General features: G+C 38.9%; 1 protein-coding gene across 5 annotated transcripts in view; it reads left to right on the forward strand.

The window, feature by feature from the left end:
* Window positions 1-822: 822 nt before the first annotated feature.
* The window catches only part of LOC126262646 (retinoblastoma-like protein 1), a 172,246-nt gene continuing 152,466 nt past the window's right edge, over window positions 823-20,602 (forward strand). For all 5 annotated transcript variants that reach the window (XR_007546748.1, XM_049959407.1, XM_049959406.1 and 2 more), the window contains exons 1-2: window positions 823-1,019; window positions 1,505-1,644. Coding sequence is in view for 4 of the 5 variants with exons in the window: in XM_049959407.1 (XP_049815364.1) it covers window positions 882-1,019; window positions 1,505-1,644 (278 nt within the window). In the remaining variant the exon portion in view is untranslated. The remainder of the gene's footprint in view (window positions 1,020-1,504; window positions 1,645-20,602) is intronic.

Here is a 20,602-nt window from a genome sequence, read left to right on the forward strand (position 1 = left end):
GTTAAATGTTGAAAACTACCGGTGCAATCTCACTGTAACTTAGAATACTGATTGTGAGTTAAAACAGGGCGCACTGTAACGTTAGGTAGATGAAAGTAATGGAATTAAATAGAAAATGTAACTTCGGTAATCTAAGCTATATCCGTCCGTTGATCGTCTGCACGAGGTGGCTATTCAAAGCCAAAGTTCATATTTGTTCCCAAACCGTCAAAAGAAGACAGTTACCGGTTGAATGACTAGGAGCTCGTCGTATTGAACTGCTTCGTCTTCACATTTCACAGAAACATTGCTCATTACAACAATTACCCTCCATATTATGGGTGTTAAATGAAGGCATCACAGCGTCGGTGCTGAAAGCTACGTGTTTATGAATAGAGAGCGTTGTATTTTAAAATCAGCGCCTGAATACACGCAACGTCGTTCGCGCGCAAGAATTGGCGCGCTCGTGGATTTCGTCTGCACAAAATTAGTTTTCGCCTTTTGGTAACCATCAGAATCATCAAATTAACGTGAGACGGACCAGAGGAGAGCAAAAATCTCTGGGAAGATTTGTAATTACTAGAGCTGCAGAAATACGTAGCTATTCTTCGTAATGAAATCCCGTTTTAGGGTCATAAAAATGCCATATCTGTATTTCGAAAAAAAATATGTACAGTAACTTCAGTGGACCTCAGTCCCGTATTAATTTAAGGCTTAAAACTGGTCATGCAGGTATTGCAACGAAATATCTTTGTATAGGAGTTAAAAAGTAGTGGACTACTTTTCCGTCGCTCTCGTACACTAGCGCGAAGCGGTTTCATTTCCCGCCAGCTTGACGACAGCGAGTGGGTGCTGTAGGAGGTGTTGGTGTGGGTGTGTGTTTGGGAAGTGGCTAAACGACGATGGGGTTACTGGACAATCCCGAAGAAAACACGTTTAAAAGATATCAAGAATTATGTACGAACCTGAATATGGATAAAGATGCCGCAGAAGAAGCATGGCAGAGTTACGAAACGATACGGCAGAATTATACATTAGAGGCCAGTATACACATAGCAGCAGTGTGAAATATTTGTGTGAAAAGTTCTATGTGTACCCCTAGTGCATATGCGATTTTTAGATTTGATTTGTAGTGACACTTATACCTACTCCGCGCGTCCATCAAACTGAAAATGATTCCAGATGTAAAGAATTTTACTACTACATTTGCTCCTGCTAACCATGCAGTGCTCATTACAGTAATATTTCAAAAGAGCATAGTTTAGTTGCATTTAAATTTTCATAAACCTGGTGTATGAGGCTCTACTTGCATCTTATTCCCTCATATTGGGAATGCAGTACCTCTATGTGTGAATGAAAGTTTTCTTATAGTATTTACAATGTATTAATAAGAACTGTGTTTGTGGTTAGATACGTACGAGTTAGTGACCGATCCTTCACAGTGAATTGTGTGTGTGTCTGCCTCTGGCATTTGGCATTATAAAGTAATATATTTTTAATTTTAAACCTTTTTTTTTTATAATAGGGTGATCAGATCCATTGGTTAGGCTGTGCCCTGTATGTAGCCTGTCGAAGAACTTCCTTGCCAACAGTAGGAAGACCAGGATCTGTAATAGAAGGCAACTGTGTGAGTTTAACTAGATTACTTCGACTTTGCAAACTGAGGTAAGGAGAAACTACCAATTATTAGCAACAGCTGTGCCATAAAAAATTACAAGTGCTACATTACCTAAAAATTAGTCTACCATCACATTTAGGCATAATAAACAAATCATTGTTATTCAGTAAGTGTCCCTTAAAGTATACATTGTTTCTGTTTTGGGAATAGCCTGCCAAACTTGCCCATTCCACAGATGATTTGTAGGCAGATGATAGTGCACTGAAACATATTTGCATATTGGATGTGTAAATGCCCCAGTTCATCATAAAACATTGTAATAGACAAATTGTAACAACTGTCGTAAGTAGTTAATGGCAAATGTGAGATTCTTTTTTATGTCTTAAAATTGATCAGTCATGTAATATGTCTCTAACTTATTATAATTGCCTGTGTTTTTTTCTGCCATCTCTCTATACTTTTTCCATCTTCTTTTGTTTAACTTGCAGCAGTGAAATCCTGTGTTCCAAATGACGTTAGGGGCGTGATCTTTTACGTAGCTATTTACAGTGCACCAAATGTGCTTCTTTCACCATGGAGTCTACTCATGAAGTAAAATATTCATTACTGACAGTCAAAGACTGTCCAGATAACACTTGATGATTGAGAATGTAGCCGGACATTTCAAACTGTTAAAATTGAAATGAATCAGAGAATTTAGACTAGACCTGAACATTATGTTGTTGCTATTAGGCATACAGCAAAAGTTGAGAATGGACACATTTAAAATGAAATTTTCCGTATCATTAAGTGATTTACAAATACCACAGATAACCTAAATGAGGATTTGTCCACAGAGCTTTGTAACCAACACCTCCAAAATATATGTGCTGTAACTTAACCACTGGGCGTTGTTGCATAGTCCAAATGAAATGCTGTATAAGAGAATGTAATCACTAGTCTTGTCTGCTGCGTAGCATCATCTTTAAGAGGAAGGTGTTACGGTGCTTAAGGCATTGAACTCACTTTTGTTAGTTATTATTAACAAAATTGTCCAAGGAAAAAAATGTGATTCGGCTTTTGTAGTTTCTAGCTTCTCATTTCTTAAATACTACGACCTTTCAATGTAAGAATAGTGATATAATTAAATTACCTCATGAGGTATGTGCGCTGACTTGAAAGATTGCTTAGCTGTTTTAAATGCCCTTAAAACCCAAACAAATTTAATGCTTTTATGTCTAAATATATTGCCTGTTTGCAACCAGTATATACGGCAGTGAAATATTTTGTCATTAGTAAACTATTTTTGTATGATGTATGCTACAAGTTTAAAATGAAAGTTTGTGAACAGTGTAGGAATTATCAGCACCTTCAGTTTGCAGAGTGTCCTTAATAGCCTACTTTTGTTCGTGTAGCCATCTTTTGCCGCAGTTGTTACAGTTAAGTACTGCAGACCTGTTTTTCTTTCACATAGATTTCAGAATAGTGACATTTTGTGTGTGTTTATCATCAAAGGGTCATCTGATGATGTATTTGTCATTGTAAATACAGTGAAAATAGGTAGCTCAAAATATACAGACACACACAATATATAAGTATGGCCGCAACCTTGATGAAGGAGCCATTCGAGCCTTTACCTGAAATGATTTAGGAAAACCTATATCAGGATGACTAGACAGAGGAAACTCCAACCTCCCAAATATGATGTCAGTGCCTTAACTGCACTACCACATTCAGTTGATCCCTATTGTAGAATGTTCTTAGATTTATATAGACTTTTATACAGAAAATGTCCTCTGTCACCTTCACAGTAGTCAACCTGGTCATGTAAACAATGATCTCAGCATTGTTCCCATTTTTGGAAGCAGTCCTGGAAGTCTGCAGGTTGAAAGGTGTTCAGGGCCCATTGCAATTCCACTTGGATGTCTTCAATCGACTGTGCTGTCATGGTGCACCAACCAGTCTTCCTTTTCCACTGCTCTGGCCTTCTTTGCTCACTCAGTCGCCTCAAAATCCCATAGTAAAACTGCCCATTGACAGTTTGGCCATGTAGATATACACCTTGAATGTCGAAAAAATGATCAGCATTGCCTTCATCTCATTGTGAACTTGTCAAGCTTTTTTTGTCCTTGGAGAAGATGGCGTTTTCCATTGCGGTGATTGCTGCTTTGTTTCAGGGTCAATATCATAGACCCAAGATTCATCACCTGTTATGCCTCTGGATACAACTTTTGGACACCCTTGAACTCTTTCTTGCAGCTCAATGCACGTCCGAATCCTGAGGTTTTGTTGGTTGATGCTGAGAAGGCAAGGGATAAACTTTGTTGCAATTCATCTAATGTTCAGTCCATCACTTAGAATTTGTTGACAGATACTGTACAACAGCCCAAGTCTGTTACAAACTTTGTGAATCGCGTCACACATTTGCATGATCATTTCTGGTGTTGTGCATGTCTACAGTCAATTAGAATGTTTATTATTTTCCACGGATTCTCTGCCTTCTGTGACGCACTTGAACCACTTGAATGTTTTTGCTTGACTCAGTGCACTCTCACTAAATGCCTCTGTCAGCATTTGGTAGGCTTCAACTGTAGTTTTCTTCTATCTAAAACAGAAATTAATGGAAATCTGTTGCTCCTTCACATTATCCATGTGACAATTCACAGAAGCACTGAAACACATCCGAACACCCACCACTGCAACTCACAACTGCATATGCCAAAGATGACACAAGTTTGTGTCCCAGTAGCTAAGACATGTATCTTGAAACATGCTTTGGTAGCATGTCATACTGCTAAAAGTTTGACCATTGCAGTGAAAGTCTCAGATGTTTTGGATAACACCTCATACAGCTATGCACTATGGACTTTTTCATGACCTCACCTCATTCCACCTGAAAAATTGAGTCGGCATCTTCCCCTGATGAGTGAGATGTTGAACTCAGGGGAATGACAATACATTATTGTCATCTATTGTATATCTTGGTACATGCTTTTTTGTAAAAGCATTTATGGTCTATGTAGCTCTTCTGTTTTGTGCTGCAGTTGGCAATTCATTTCCATTGGTCGTAGTCAATCAATTGATAGTATATTATAACCAATGAGCGTTGCTGAATGTAATGCCTTGTTTTGGTGGAGATACAAATTGATTGCTTTTTGTTTTCGACATGGAGAGTGCAAGATGGACTATTATTGAACTGGGTATTATGGATTATAGGGTTGGTTATTGGTTTTTGTCTTTAATCCTGTTATTGTATGTTTGTCAGAATATGACAGGATTTCCTGGGCTAGCGTTTCATATTCCAGTGTTATAGTTTCATTGTGAGTTGGCGAAGCCAACAAATGTGACTGTAGTAGAATGCAGCCTGATGATCATTTCAATAATTTTCTGGGATATTTTCAGAATGCCCCAGTTTTTGATCGGATTAAGCAGGAAGTGTACAGTTTAAATTTTACAGAATATTCTGTTATATATAACAGCATTGTGCACTAGATGTTCAGCTGTGCCGTTACATAATTTCATACACTAGACATCATGACAATTACCTAACTTTATTTTCTCATTGGTTCCACACCATCTTGTGTTAACTGTCCAATGATTTGTTGTGTTACTTCCCATCATTTACTACGCCAATTGTTACTTCCCATCATTTACTACGCCAATTGTTACTTCCCATCATTTACTACACCAATTGTTACTTCCCAACATTTACTACACCAATAATCAACTGCAGTGCAAAACGGAAAAAGCAACCAACACTCTTTAAGTGCATTTTTACTGACCAGATGTTAGTTATCCCCTTTCATTATTAACAATTACTGCATGTTCTCTGAGTAACCTTTAACTGTGTAGTATGGATTACTTATGAAGAATGTTTTAGCCACCTTTTTAAAAAGATATGTGTTTCAATAATCCTCTTTTTTTTCCATCTCTGTGGGCAGTTTATTATACTATTTCATTCCCTGATAGAAAACTCTGCTTTGAGCTAAAAACTGAATGTTTGTAAGAGTAGTATTTCGCCCTGTGTAAGCAAAGAACCTGGTTGCCATGGTGATCGGTAGTTCAGCTTGTTTGAAACAACCGCCACTGATATCATGTTATAGTTGTCATATTGTTTATGGCATTCGTGACTTGTTTCATACATCACTGATCAAAGCCAGTGACTTAGTTTCGAATATTCCTCTTTATCAAATTTACCATCTATGCTTAAAGCATCAGAGTTGTCTTCCCTCTTTATTCTGAAACGTCTACTGCATATTTCCTCATTGTTCATTGTTAATTTATTACAGACTGCCAAATCGTAAACATTCTTGAAAGTTTCATGTGCTTTCTCTTAAAGGTGTTCCGATGTTTCATAAGTGAGTATGATGTTGGAGTCATCAAGAAAGAGAACTTTTTCTCCATACCTTAAACTGACTGGAAAGTCCCAGATATACATAAGGAATATAACTGGTTCAAATATGATAACCAGAGGGACACATATCTGTATTTGTTTCTTGCCTGACAAATATTTTACTAAAAATTTATCATTAGCAGGTGTGTGAACTACACTGTGATCAAAAGTGTCCGGACACCCCCAAAAACATATGTTTTTCATATTAGGTGCATTTTGCTGCAACCTACTGCCAGGTACTCCGTATCAGCGACCTCGGTGGTCATTAGACATCGTGAGAGAGCAGAATGGGGTGCTCCACGGAACTCACGGACTTCGAACATTGTCAGGTTATTGGGTATCACTTGTGTCATAAGTCTGTACTCGAGATTTCCACACTCCTGGACATCCCTAGGTCCACTGTTTCTGATGTGATAGTGAAGTGGAAATGTGAAGGGACGCATATAGTGCAAAAGTGTACAGGCCAACCTCGTCTGTTGACTGACAGAGACCGCCAACAGTTGAAGAGGGTCGTAATGTGTAATAGGCAGACATCTATCCAGACCATCACACAGGAATTCCAGGCTGCATCAGGAACCACTGCAAGTTCTTTGACGGTTAGGCGGGAGATGAGAAAACTTGGATTTCATGGTCGAGTGGCTGCTCATAAGCCACACATCACGCCGGTAAATGCCAAATGATGCCTCGCTTGGTCTAAGGATCGTAAACATTGGACGATTGAACAGTAGAAAAACGTTGTATGGAGTAATGGATTGAGGCACACAATGTGGCGATCCGATGGCATGGTGTGGGTATGGCGAATGCCCAGTGAACGTCATCTGCCAAGGTGTGTAGTGCCAGTAGTAAAATTCGGAGGCAGTAGTGTTATGGTGTGATGAGGGGTCTTGCACCCCTTGTTGTTTTGTGTGGCACTATCAAAGCATTGGCCTACATTGATATTTTAAGCACCTTCTTGCTTCCCACTGTTGAAGAGCAATTTGGGTATGGCGATTGCGTCTTTCAACACGATCGAGCACCTGTTCGTAATGCACAGCCTGTGGCGGAGTGGTTACACAACAACATCCCTGTAATGGACTGGCCTGCACAGAGTCCTGAACTGAATCCTACAGAACATCTTCGGGTTGTTTTGGAATGCCGACTTCGTGCCAGGCCTTACCGACTGACATCAATACCTCTCCTCAGTGCAGAACTGCGTGAAGAATGGGCTGCCATTCCCCAAGAAACCTTCCAGCCCTGATTGAACGGATGCCTGCGAGAGTGGAAGCTGTCATCAAGGCTAAGGGTGGGCCAACACAATATTGAATTCCAGCATTACCAATGGAGGGCACCACAAACTTTTAAGTCATTTTCAGCCATGTCTCCGGATACTTCTGATAACATAGTGTATATCAATATTTTGCAACCTAATGGCAGCTAAGACTAACTTGGGCAACTTCGTGTTGCAACATATCAATTTTTAAACAGGGATGGGTCTTAAAAAGGATTTTTAACGGTATTTTATGAGAGTATTGTGAGCATATAGTGATTTTGTGTGCCTTCCACATCCCTCTGTAATGTACGCACTGATCTAAGCATAAAACATTCTGACAAAACCTATATGCCTGAGTGCTGTAATATAATAAATTTAGAAAAAACAGCTTATTTTTGTCTTTCCATCTTGCAGCATGTTTCTCCTTCAATGTTAATCTGACTTAACAACAAGTCAAGGGCATCTTTTTTTAAATATCAGGATTCTGTAGTCTTCAAAATTTCTTTCTCCTTCTTCACTTGATCCTTCTGATACAGTTTCTGTTGCTGTCTCTACTTAAAATGATAAGCATTTTCCTTGTTCTGTAATAGTTTTTCACGAAGTCTAGCGATCTGCACATTCTGACCCTTCACAAGCTTTTGCAAGACACGAATAACTGCACTTAATCTAACTACGTCATCATCAAAGGAGATCTGTGTTCACAATTCAGATGAATCTGGCACTGATGTATGGGGAGTTGAACTGGCTGCTTCTGTGCCATAGGGCTGTTTTACAGCTTTGGACGCATTATGGAACCATTGTGGCAGTTTCCTCTTTGTAAGTTGAGGTAGCTTATTTGGGATGTCAAACAGTATGGGTACTGCATTCCACATTGGTTTATTATTGCCTGCATTCATGAACTGGTTTGATTCGAAGTGTAGCAAACAAAACATAACATTTCTATAAAGGTGAACAGTGATTTTTTTCATAAAATCTTCTCGTTTGCTATTCATTAGCCATTTTCTGCTCCTAAAATGAAACATTAATCATTAATACACCTGTAGTTTGCAAGCGAATCCTGACGATACAGTTCAGTAACATGGTGGTTATACCTCTCAGGGTCCATAAGAAGTCTAAAAAAAGACAGATGTGGTATATTCTTCTTGTTATTGCTGCAATTTATTGCACTACAGACGCTCCCGTTTGGAAAAACCATTGTACAAACCAAAATAAACAACTACCATTCCCTTTGACGATCATGCCGAACTCAACAGTTTTACTTACTGTCCGATTGGTGCACTGCTGGCGCAGGAGGCAATAAAATTGAGGCGAAGTGTTGCAACTGTTACGTTAAGCACTGGTTCAGATGCTCTAGGGCACTGTCCACCTCCTTCACAGGCAGAAAAAGGAGGTGGCCTTCAACTGTGTCCCCAAACACATGGGAACCAAAGGGAATGAGGAAGCTGACAAAGCAGCAAAAGTAGTCCTCCAGGAAAATACCACAGTTCAACTTAACGTACCCCTGCAGGCTGTCTTGTCGTTGGTGACAGAGTGTTGCCTGAGTGGGAAACACAATAGCTGGAACTGGCCAACAGCAAGCCGTGGGTCAATCATACCAATTATTTGTCCGTGGTGCATTTCCTTACAGACTTTGGAAAGGGATGAAGTGGACCTCTCTGCCCAGTGGTGCATGCTTATCAGTTGCGGCTAGAAGACCCACTGAAATTCAATGTTTGCAGAGTCACATACACAGTACACCATGGTATCTTTTTATGCTGATAGAAGGGAAGCCTTTGGTGTACCAAGTGACCTAGTCTTGATTTTAGGTGCTGATGAAACAATAGCAAGAAAATTGTTGACATTTGTGTGGTGTCAGGTCTCATGCCTGATTTAATTGGACGTAGGTTGTAATTTATTATCATTATTATTATTTCTTTCCTTTCTCAGACGTTATGTCTGATTGAAAACGGAAAGTGACGCGGACCTTGATCAAGCGTGACTTCCTTTTAACTGTACGGTATATGTTACATTGCATTTAGGAACTTTCGGGTAATTGAACATGTATCAATAATTATAGATTTCTGTAATTGTATATATACGTTTGGATGTAGCTGTATTGCGTTGATGTAATGGTGGATATTGTGTGGTATGACTCCTGTAGTTGATAGTATAATTGGTATAATGTCCCACTTTATCCTGATGCCACATGTCCTTGACTCCCTCAGCCAGTTGGATGTATTATTATTATTATTGAATGGCCTACTCATCTGGTTAGTTCTACTGCCAACCAGCAATTCTACTGACTTCCACTTTTATTAATAAATCTATAGGAGATTAAATGTGGTATGTTCCATTACTGTGACTGTAGTTATGTGGCCTTGACCTGTCATTTTAAAATGAGTGAATACTCATTCACCAGTACCACTATCATGTAAAAAGGTGCTGATGACCACCCTTTTTATTGCTCATCAGTTTTCAATCCATCCATCATTGTTAACTATTTCTCTTACACCTAGTGCTTTTAGCTTGTTTAATATTGTTTTGTTTTGCATCCGGTTGCTATGGGTTTATTTATCAGTTGTCATTTTTCATTTGTTGTTCACCCTTGCTATTTGAGTTTACGTATTACCATTTTATCATTTGGAGTTACTGAGTGGAGCTGTGGGTGCTATAAAAAGTAGTGCCAAGCGGAGAAATCGGAACATTTCATTCTTATTTTTCTGTTTTGAGTTCAGTGGAGGCAGCCGGAAAAATTTGCGCCTTGTATGACGTTAATGGTATTGGACAGAGCTTGGCAAGAAAAGGCTTTTTCATTTTAAGGAGGAATCTTTTGACATAAGTGATTTGTTATGTTCACAAACACCTTCAGGGTTTGATGAAGGTCATTTGAATGCACTAATCCACACTGATTATGTCATTGTACTGAAGAACTGGCAAATGTGATGAACTGTGATCGTTCCATCATCATGCGACATTCGCATGCAATGGGGAAGGTTAAAAAACTGTGTGTATGGGCACTGCAACCTCTAAGCCAAAATCACCGGGTGGCCATATGTGCATCTCTGTGTGCTCATCATTAGTTGGCTTTGTGAGCAACATCAACCATTCCTATCTTGTACATCACTGGTGACCTGAAATGGTTTCTTTGTACTAACAGAAAAGAAAGGAATGGCTGAGCCCAAACAACACAGCAACTCCCCATACAAAGGCCTGCACACATCCATAAAAGATAATGTTATGCATCTGGTAAAACAGCAATAGTGTGGTGTTCTACGAATTGCTTCCTCGACGTGTAACCGTCGCTGCTGACATTTATTGCCAACAACTGAATGTCTCGCAGATGCAATCCAAGAACAGTGAACAGGGAGACTACATGAAGTGATGCTACTCCACAATGAGGCCCATCCGCATTCTTCTAGGCAGAAAAAAAAACACTATATAGGAGTTGGGTTGGGAAGTCATTCTGCACCCACCTTATTCCCCTGATCTTGTGGCCTCAGATTTTCACCTTTTAGCCCTCTCTTCAGGGAACTTCCTTTCTGGATGAAGTGCACTCCCAGCATGGCTCCATGAGTTCTTCACCTCAAAACCATATGATTTCTAAGTCGCAAAATCAAAAAGGTACTGCAGTATAGGCAGGATGTTGTAAACAGTGAAGGAGAATATATTATTGATGACTAAAGTCTCTGCTATATGTATCTGTTGTGTTTATTAATCTTATGGAAGAATGCTTAGAATGTATGCAACAACCCCATAGTATGTTACAGTCAACAGTGTCAAAAGCCTTGGACAGATCTAAGAATATACCTGCAACACAGTCATCCTTGCCAAGAGCTTCAAGTACCACTTTTGTGAAATCTGTAAGAGGCTGACATTGTACTTCTTCCACTTCAAAAACCAAAGTGTGTTTCATTAAAAAAACTTGTATATACTCATGTAATTCGGCAGTCTATCTTTTGTGGTTGATTTGATTATTTTTGAGAATGCAGACAGTAGTAAACCTGACTTAAAGTTTTCAATACTATCTGCTTTACATTTCCTGTAGCAAAGGCAGTACTCGTGTTTGCTTTAGGGACTCTGGATAAGTACCTGAATTCAAGCACTCCTTTATTATTTTTTGTTAATGGGGCTTGTGTACTTTGTTGCACGCTTTCAGAATAGTTGACTAGAACCTCATCTATACTTGCTTTATTTTTTTACTTTCTATATTGTTTTCCTGATTTCAAGCTTTGGTGTGGGAACATTATCATTGTGGGTGCTACATGTCTTTTTGGGAAGATTCTTTGGAAACTTCTCTGCAGTATTAGAGAAACAGTAATTTACAAATTTGACAATTCCTTTGGATTTTCTTTTTAATTTACCCCCTACTTTGATTTGTAAGTAGCTACACTTGTTTCTGCCTTTTCGTTTCATGTTTTATCACATTCTGCACTATTTTACTTTTTCTTTTCTTTTTTTTTCAGTAGGCAGTGCTCTCCTGTATCCTTTTTTTATACCCGAGATAGGAATCTAGGAACTGTGCATTAGTGTAGTACTTTTGTAAAGAACTGAGAAGTTCTAGTGTCTGGCAGGACTTCCTTATACCCACAGTTATCCATCTTCACCTTCGCTACTGCTGTTGAAGGGGCTAGTTTTTGGAAATGTCTCCTCAAAAATTAACTTAAATGATGTGCAGAATTTAGAGAATTTGCCATCTTATTTTTTTGCAAGTACACTTCATCCCAGGTTTGATTTGCCAGTGCCCTTGACTAAATATGAAGACAAATGCTGAACTTTTTGATACCCTAATAGCAGCATCTACCTATCATGCCACACCAGAAGTGCTCAAAGTTCTTACTAATTTTATGCTCAACAACTGTGATAATAGCCGTGTCTCTACATATTATTTTGTCAGTTTTGGGGGCCAAAACTCTGTTCAGGACTTCAGTTAATTGGTTGAAGACTGTGTCCACATTACCACTAGTTGAGTGGTGCACATACAGAATCAGTAATTTTTTATGCCCGTCTAGTGTTTTTAGTTCAACAACTACTAATTTGAATTGTTTATCTGCATTAATTGTGATCAGATCTTGTCCATCTTTGTAACATGTGCTACCTGATGTAAATACATGATGCCCCACCGTTGAAGGTAGTTCTGCAATAGCAACTTGCCCATTTATATGATGATAGCACTAAATGCTGTATTTCATTGTGTCGTAGACAATTGCTATGTATAGCAGACCACTATGCTGTTTAAACTGGTGTGCCTTATTTTTAATAGACTGCACATTTTTATGTGGTGTTTGTGTACATCAGTGAGATACAGCCAATCTTTTGTGTACATATTGACAAAATCTCTAAACTTGTTGATACTTCTGAGGGAGGGGAACCTGTTGGTGTGATTTATCCTAAAAAGCCCTAGTCCTCCTACCGATGACAAAAAGTATTTGACCATGTGTGGCACCCCATCCACCTACTGCACCCTCACTGATTAACTCCACCACCTTCCCTTTCTCATTCCTGTTGAGATGCAGACCATGTCTTGTGTAGCATTAGTTTCACGCTCTCTGTTTGAAGAGTAGGTTTAGAGATGGGTGTGATTATTTAGTTAGATTATATGATTTGCATTGAACATGTGGCCTCAGATTGTCGAAATTGCTCTTCTTGCTAGTAACAGAGCTAATTTTAATGTAACCTCTCAGGTTTTTTCAGTGTGATTAATTAATGGTATGCTTCCAGGGGTCATGCCAAGTTGATGTTTCCATTTTATGCACAGTATTTCAATGACCAACCCAGTCGTCTTCTTTCAGTTCTGTGCGTATTGCTGTAAAGTGTACTCGCTGTACGGACTGGTTGGTATCCAGGCCGCGAGTACATGTAACTGCAAAACTTACAGCATCCAATGAAAACTTCTTGGTTATCATTGAAATATTGTGTTTAAAATGGGGAAAAAATCTTTACAGAACACCTGAAAGTGCACCATTAATAATTTTCACATAAAAGTATTTTTTCACTTGTAAGTACAAGCTTGCATACTGTCCATTTTCAAAAGTTAAACTTAGTTTGAGTGTCTTCAAATATTTATTAATGATTCTATCAACAGTTTCAGTACTTACATTAGGCAACTGGTTTCACACTGTGCAGGTTCATGTTCAGGCCTGGCCTAATGTGCCTGTACTGACAATGCCTGATCTTAGTATTATATGTCAAAGTGGCAATACATGCTTCATAAAATACATACAGAATGGTTGTCACAATTCGACTTGGTAAGTGTCGTGTGTGGTTTGTGGCATTTATTCTGCAAACATTTTATAAAGCATTTGTCGCCACTTTGATGTTTATTATTAAGACCGGGCAGTGTCAGCGCAGCCTCAGTAAGCCAGGCTGGAAAATTAGCCTGTAAGGTTTGAAACTAGTCGCCTAATACAAGTACTGCAACCGTTGATAGAGTCATTAATAAACACTTGAAGAATCATTAATAAACACTTGAAGAAATTAAATAAATTTGCCGATTCCCTGTCAACAAAATGTTGAAACTGAAAATAGAGTTTTACAAAAGCGCACACACACTTAACCAATTTTGGATGGCAGTGTGTATTGACTAAATGATCATAATTCTGAAAACATAGGGTAATTAACACACAATTTAGGAGTAATGTCTTGTTGTGTATAATTAGCTCTTATTCCTTTAAGAATATTACTTTTGGATGTGCTTCTAGAACTGTGTCAGCATTGTTCCTTAAACATTTTATTGAACAATGTTGAGAGTACCTGACATGAGGTGTAATGGAAACACAATAGGTTCACTCGAGATATGGCTGCAGCCGTTGGAACCACGTGACTGTGTTAGAGACAGGCATTCTCCTAGTTCCCCATAGTTTGTGGCTGGATGAAAGCTGTTAAGTGATGGCCAGTGGACAGTTGCAAGCAGTTTCGCCTGAGGAGAGGAAATTCTTCTGACTGACTCTAAATTGTTTAATTACCCTGTTCCAAATGGATCATTGCACACATGGCAGTAGCTTTTTGTGTTCAGTATCGTCACCTTCTCATTGAAGAAAATAAGTACTAGGTTTCTGCTTGTCTTTTAAAGGAACAGTACACTTCAGCCTCATGGATCTCAACATCCTCTGTTAACTTCACTTTCAGAATGAATAAATTTTCTGTCTTCCACACAAGGATCGGATCCCAAAACACAATAATTGTGAGTCACATACTATACTCATTGCTATAGATGACATGCACACATTAACTTGGCTAACTTTGGAGGGGGTGGCATAGGAAGAAATTTGCATACTATACTGTTACACATATATTAGTGATATTAACCTGCATACCAGATTTATAACCACTGGATATGTTGCTACTCCCTACCAACTAATGCAGTGATATTTGTCTTCAAATTAAATAATTTCCTGCATTTGTAATGTTTTGGCATTCACTACTTCGTAGTTTATTGATATTGGTTCTAATTATCGGCAATGTATTATCAGTCAGCAACAAAGTTTATGTTACTAAACTCAGTGAGACAAGCTTATTTAATTTGTTATCATGTACATATAATCAAAATTTGTAAAAAGTGTCGGGAAAAGTTGGTAAGTGTGAGGAATAATTCAGACCTCCTTCAGTTAACATTGTGTGTCACTGATTCTCCAAGAAGAGCTGATCACAAGTGGGAAGTGGAAACATTTGACTCAGTTTCATTCATCATAATAGATTTTTTTTGGAAAACGGGAAACTGTCATTCATTATTAAAATAACAAAACACTGTGCTATTTATGTATTTTTTTCATTCTTAGCACAGCGTGTTTTGATAATTTCTCAGTGTCACGATCAAATGTTATGTTCGTGTTTTGTGTGTAGTTCTGCCTCTCTTGCGCTGTCTTTCTGCATTATGGAGGAGGCACAGTACCATATAACCTCAAAAAGGTGCCACAGTAATGCCACAAAAGAGGCACAGAACACATACAAACATCACACGAAACACTTACGTAAATATGTGCACTTGAAAATGAGAATAAATTATCAAAACGCTTAGTACAAGGCCTAACGCCGAAACTTGCAAAATATGCACTCAAGTAAAGCAATGGTTTCTGGCGGTCGAAATTACCACAGAGCTGCAAATACTTGTTAGAGACAGCTTGAAAACTGTTGTACTTGTTTGTGATATATTTACTCGAATAAACCGTATGTGGTGTGCCAACAGCTGCTTGTGAGTAGTCACTGAGAGGGAGCAGAGAGACACCCATGTTTGTTGTAATAAGTTGAAAATTTTGTTGTATAGTGAATTAAATGTAATCATAATAATACTAAAACATAAAAAATGTTTGTCTTGATTGCAGTAATACATTACTTCATCTTTCTTTCCCCTCATCCAACATCTGGTCGGATTGAGGTATTAGTGGTACTTTGCCACTTTAATCGGTCTTTCTACCATTCTTCTTCCACAATTTGGTTCCATAGCAGGTTTCTCCTCCTTAAACTCATCTTTATTGTATCAATCCATCTTGTTCTCAGTCTTCCTCTTGGCCTCTTGTCCTCAATCTTGAACTCCATCATTCTCTTTGGGATTCTTCCCTCTCCCATCCTCTTCACATGCCCAAACCATTTTAATCTATTCTTTTTAATTTTCTCAGTCAACGTCTCCACTCCAATTTCCTTCCTAACATCTTCATTTTTCACTCTGTCTCTCCTCCTCTTCCCTAGCATACTTCATTTCACTGAATTGTATCCCACTCTCCTCTCTTCTAGTCATAGTCCAAGTCTCTGAATTGTAAATTAGTATGGGTGTGAAGTAAGTCTTGTATAGCACCAGCTTGCACCCTTCCCCACACCAAGCCCCTCACACACTGTTGTATTATTTTGCTAATTTCTGTCTCCAAACGAGCATTCCCCATTAATACAATTCCCAAATATTTAATGTTGTTCACTATTTCAATATCCCATCCCTTAATATGAACCTAGTGAGTACGTGGCTGGCGACCACGGGGTCCCGAGATGAGTCCTGGCATTGCTTCCACTTACTTATGCCAGGCTCCTCACTTTTATCTTTCCTATTTGCCACCCTCGGCCAACTCTTGTTCTTTTCCGATCGTGACGCTATTAGGTTTTGAGGGCTAGGGGTCTTCCATTTCCAACCTATACTTCTACTGAGCCGAATATCTCCCAGGATAAGGAGATTACCTTCTATCAATTGCCTACGGCCTTCTAGGAGGGCGGATGAGCGGCTAGAAGGAAGGGCACTCTCTTGCCCTTGGGGTGGGAAACTGCTCCTAAAGGCGGAGGAGCCACAAGGTGGCCAACGGCATAGAATGGAGAAAGCAACGGGAAACCACTCCATTAAAGACCCGGGTGGGTATCCCAAGTATCAACAGCTTATGATGGAAAGCTCTTTGGTTAAATTCTCCGGAGGTAAAATAGTCCCCCATTCGGATCTCCGGGCGGGGACAACTAAAGAGATACCAAAATCCAAAAGCATTAATGTAAGAAAGATAGCAACATGGAACGTCAACTCACTTCTTAAATGTGGTAAACTGGAAAACTTGTAAATGGAAATGAAACGAATGGATATTGATGTACTGGGAGTCTCATAAATGAGATGGCCAAACGCTGGCGACTTTAGGTCAGGGGATTACAGAATCATACACACTGGAACAGCACAAGACAATCCTGGGATTGCAGGAGTGGGAATTATCCTCAGTAAAGAGATGGGGTTAAGAGTAAAAGGATTTGTTCAACATAGTGAGAGGATAATTTATGTCCGATTGGAAACTAAACCAAGAGACACAGTCATAATCCAAGTATACATGCCAACTACGAGTCATGAGGATGATGAAATCGACATGATGTATGACCACCTTGAAGAAGTAATTGGCAGAATTAAAGGAGCTGAAAACCTTGTCATCATGGGAGATATGAATGCCGTTGTTGGGGAAGGTAAAGAAGAGGATGTGGCAGGGAATTTTGGATTAGGATTAAGAAATGAAAGAGGGGATAAACTTGTAGAATTCTGCCAAAGAAATAAACTTTGCTTTACAAATACCTTCTTTAATCATCATCCAAGAAGAAGATATACTTGGAAAATGCCTGGTGACATTAACAGATATCAAATTGACTTCATATTAGTGAAGCAAAGATTTAAAAACCAAGTTAAGGACAGCAGATCATATCCAGGCTGTGATGTGGAAAGTGACCACATACTCGTTATGATGACGACTGAACTAAAATTCAAGAACATTAAAAGAAGAAGTACATGTAAATGGGATTTGACAAACCTGAAAAACGACAATACACTGAAGCACTATCAACTAGAAACAGACAAGAAAACAAATACACAGGGCTGCAATGACATCCAAAGCAGCTGGGAAAAAATAAAAACTGGTATATTAGAAGCAGCAGAAGAAGTAATAGGAAAAGAAAGGACAGAGAAAAGGAAGGAATGGATCACTAATGACCTACTAAATATGATGGAAGAAAGAAGGAAATTAAAAAATTCTGTGAAGAAGGAAGACCAAGAGAAATACAAGAGTCTGAAAAACAGAATCAACAGAGGGGCAAAACAAGCAAGAGAAAAATACCTTGATGACCTCTGTATTTCAGTTGAGGACAACATGAGCAAGGGAAATATTGACAAGGCCTATAAATGTGTGAGACATTGCTTTGGAGACAGAAGAAACAAGTGTAGGGCTGTGATGGATGAAAATGGCAATAGGTTGGATGACGATGATTAAGTTGCAAGAAGATGGAACTGTACAGCGGACCAGACCTGTCTGAAAACATCATGGAAGAAGAAACAGAAGTAGATGCACACAACATAGGTGAACCTATATTAAAGGAAGAGTTTGAACTAGCTCTGAAAAAATTGAAAAACAACAAATCGCCTGGTATAGACAATATCCCAGTCGAACTTCTGAAATCTGGAGGAGCAAAACTGAATCAGGAGTTGTATGATTTTGTTTTCAACACGTACGAGCAGGGTAAAATTCCTACAGACTTTGAGAAAAACATTATGATCCCCATTCCAAAGAAGGTAAATGCTACAAGATGTGAAAATTATAGGACGCTCAGCGTAGTTACGCACGCCTCTGAAATATTAACCTCAATTATCCTAAAACGCATAGAACAAAAAGTCGAAGCTACGCTCTCCGAAGACCAGTTTGGATTCTGGAAAGATAGAGGAACCAGAGAAGCAATATTTGCTCTAAAACTAATAATAGAGAAACGACTAGATAAGAACCTGAAAACATACATAGGTTTCGTAGATGTAGAGAAAGCCTTTGATAATGTTAAATGGGATAAGATGTTTGAGGTACTCAAAAAAGTAGGAATAGACCATAAAGATAGAAAAATGATATAGAACCTGTACAAAAACGAGACAGCAGTTATCCGTGGACGGACAAAACAAGGAGAGGTGCAGATACGGAAAGGTGTCCGACACGGTTGCACACTATCCCCTGTTATCTTTTACGTATACATTGAAGAGGCGCTGAAAAAAGTAAGGGAAAATTCACAGACACGTGTAGTAATTCATGGCCAACGAATAGATATGATAAGATATGCCGAAGATATAGCTGTCCTGGCTGACAGTGAAGAAGATTTTGTAGTCCTGCTGAATAGAATGGATAAAGTTATGGGTGAAGAATGTAATATGAGAATTAATAAAGCAAAAACAAAAGTAATGGCATGTGACAAAGAAGATCAAGTGAAAGTTCATGTAGGCAATGAACTGCTTGAACAAGTTGATAAATTTACTTATCTGGGCAGTAATATTACCAGGGATGGAAGGAGCAAGGCAGAAGTGAGAAGTAGAATAGCTCAAGCAAAGGCTGCTTTTAACAAGAAGAAAAACATATTAACATGTAAGAGCATCAGCCTTGAAATCAGGAAAAGATTTTTGAAATCATATGTGTGGAGTGTGGCATGCTATGGGTGTGAAACATGGACTCTCGGACAGAGGAAGACCAGAAGCTAAATTCTTTTGAAATGTGGTGCTATAGACGCATGCTCAAAATAAAATGTATCGACAAGGTCACAAACGAAGTGGTTCTGGAAAGAGCAGGTGAGAAGAGAAGCTTCTGGAGTTTCATTGTTAAAAGAAGAGTGCAATTTACAGGCCATCTATTAAGACATAAAGGACCCCTGAACACAATCATTGAGGGATATGTCGAGGGAAAAAGACCAAGAGGAAGACCACGACTGAGGTACATGGATCAAATCGTGAAAGATGTGGGATGTAACACCTATAAAGAAATGAAGAGAAAAGCTGAAAGCCGCACAGAATGGAGACAAGCTGCCATTGTAGCTGTTGCAAACCAGTCCTTGGATTGACCACTACAGAAGAAGAAATATGAATTTGTCCCTTGCTCTCTCTATCCCCTCTTGTTACCACCATGGTCTTGTTTTTCTCTACACTAAATTTCATTCCATATTTCTCAACCTTATCATTTAGGATGTCTATTTGTTTTTGTACCTCCTTACTGCTTTTTCCCCACACCACAGTATCATCCGCAAATAGTAACAGCTTCATCTCCCTTCCTTTATGAGCTTCTTTCGTCTCTCTGACTAGTTCATCCATCACCATTATAAATAGTAGTGGTGATATCACACTTCTTTGTCTTAGTCCTGTAACATTCTTAAACCATTCAGTTCTTCCAACTGGTGTCTGCACACAACTAGATCTTTTTCATACATTACCTATATGACTTCAAGTGTTTGCTTTCCAACTCCCTTTCTCTTCAAGGTTGCCCATACCTTTCTCTGGGAACACTGTCATATGCTTTCACTAGGTCGAGAAATGTCATCACCAGATCTTTCCCATACTCCCAATGCCTATACATCAACTGTCTCACTGCAGTAATACATTACTATACGATAAAAATAATTTCTACACTGATGTGCAAAACTTAAAAGATGAAAGTAACTTTTGCATGATGTGTCACTACCAAGTACCATAGCTCAGTGAATCTTAGGTCACATTTAGAAAGAACTACTAGAATGTAGTACAGAAGGTAATTGAAGGAGATACACAATGAGACGAACAGAAATGATACTTTTATTCAAAGACAGTAATTACACTAAAGTCACTGCAATTTGTAATTGGCCCCAGATGTTACAAAAGGCTGGGTGTGTGATCACCACAGATGGCAATGGATGCTCTTCAACGGGCCCCTGTAGTTGAATATTCTGATGGGTGCAAATGGTGACAGACATGCTTTGGCCAACTTCGAATACGTATGTTTTACTATGAAAGTTTTGCATTCTGTAATGAGAACGTTTCAACATTGTACTCGGGCACACCTCTTAATAAGTATGGTTCAGACTTGCCCTTTGTAACCTTGTTGGTATATCCAACAGTTTATTGAAAGCTTGCCTCACTGATGAGAATTTTCCGAGAAACACTTTCAGATGATGGTGCTGTAACCTATTGTGA

Source organism: Schistocerca nitens, chromosome 6 (assembly GCF_023898315.1).
Source record: "Schistocerca nitens isolate TAMUIC-IGC-003100 chromosome 6, iqSchNite1.1, whole genome shotgun sequence".
NCBI lineage: Eukaryota > Metazoa > Arthropoda > Insecta > Orthoptera > Acrididae > Schistocerca > Schistocerca nitens.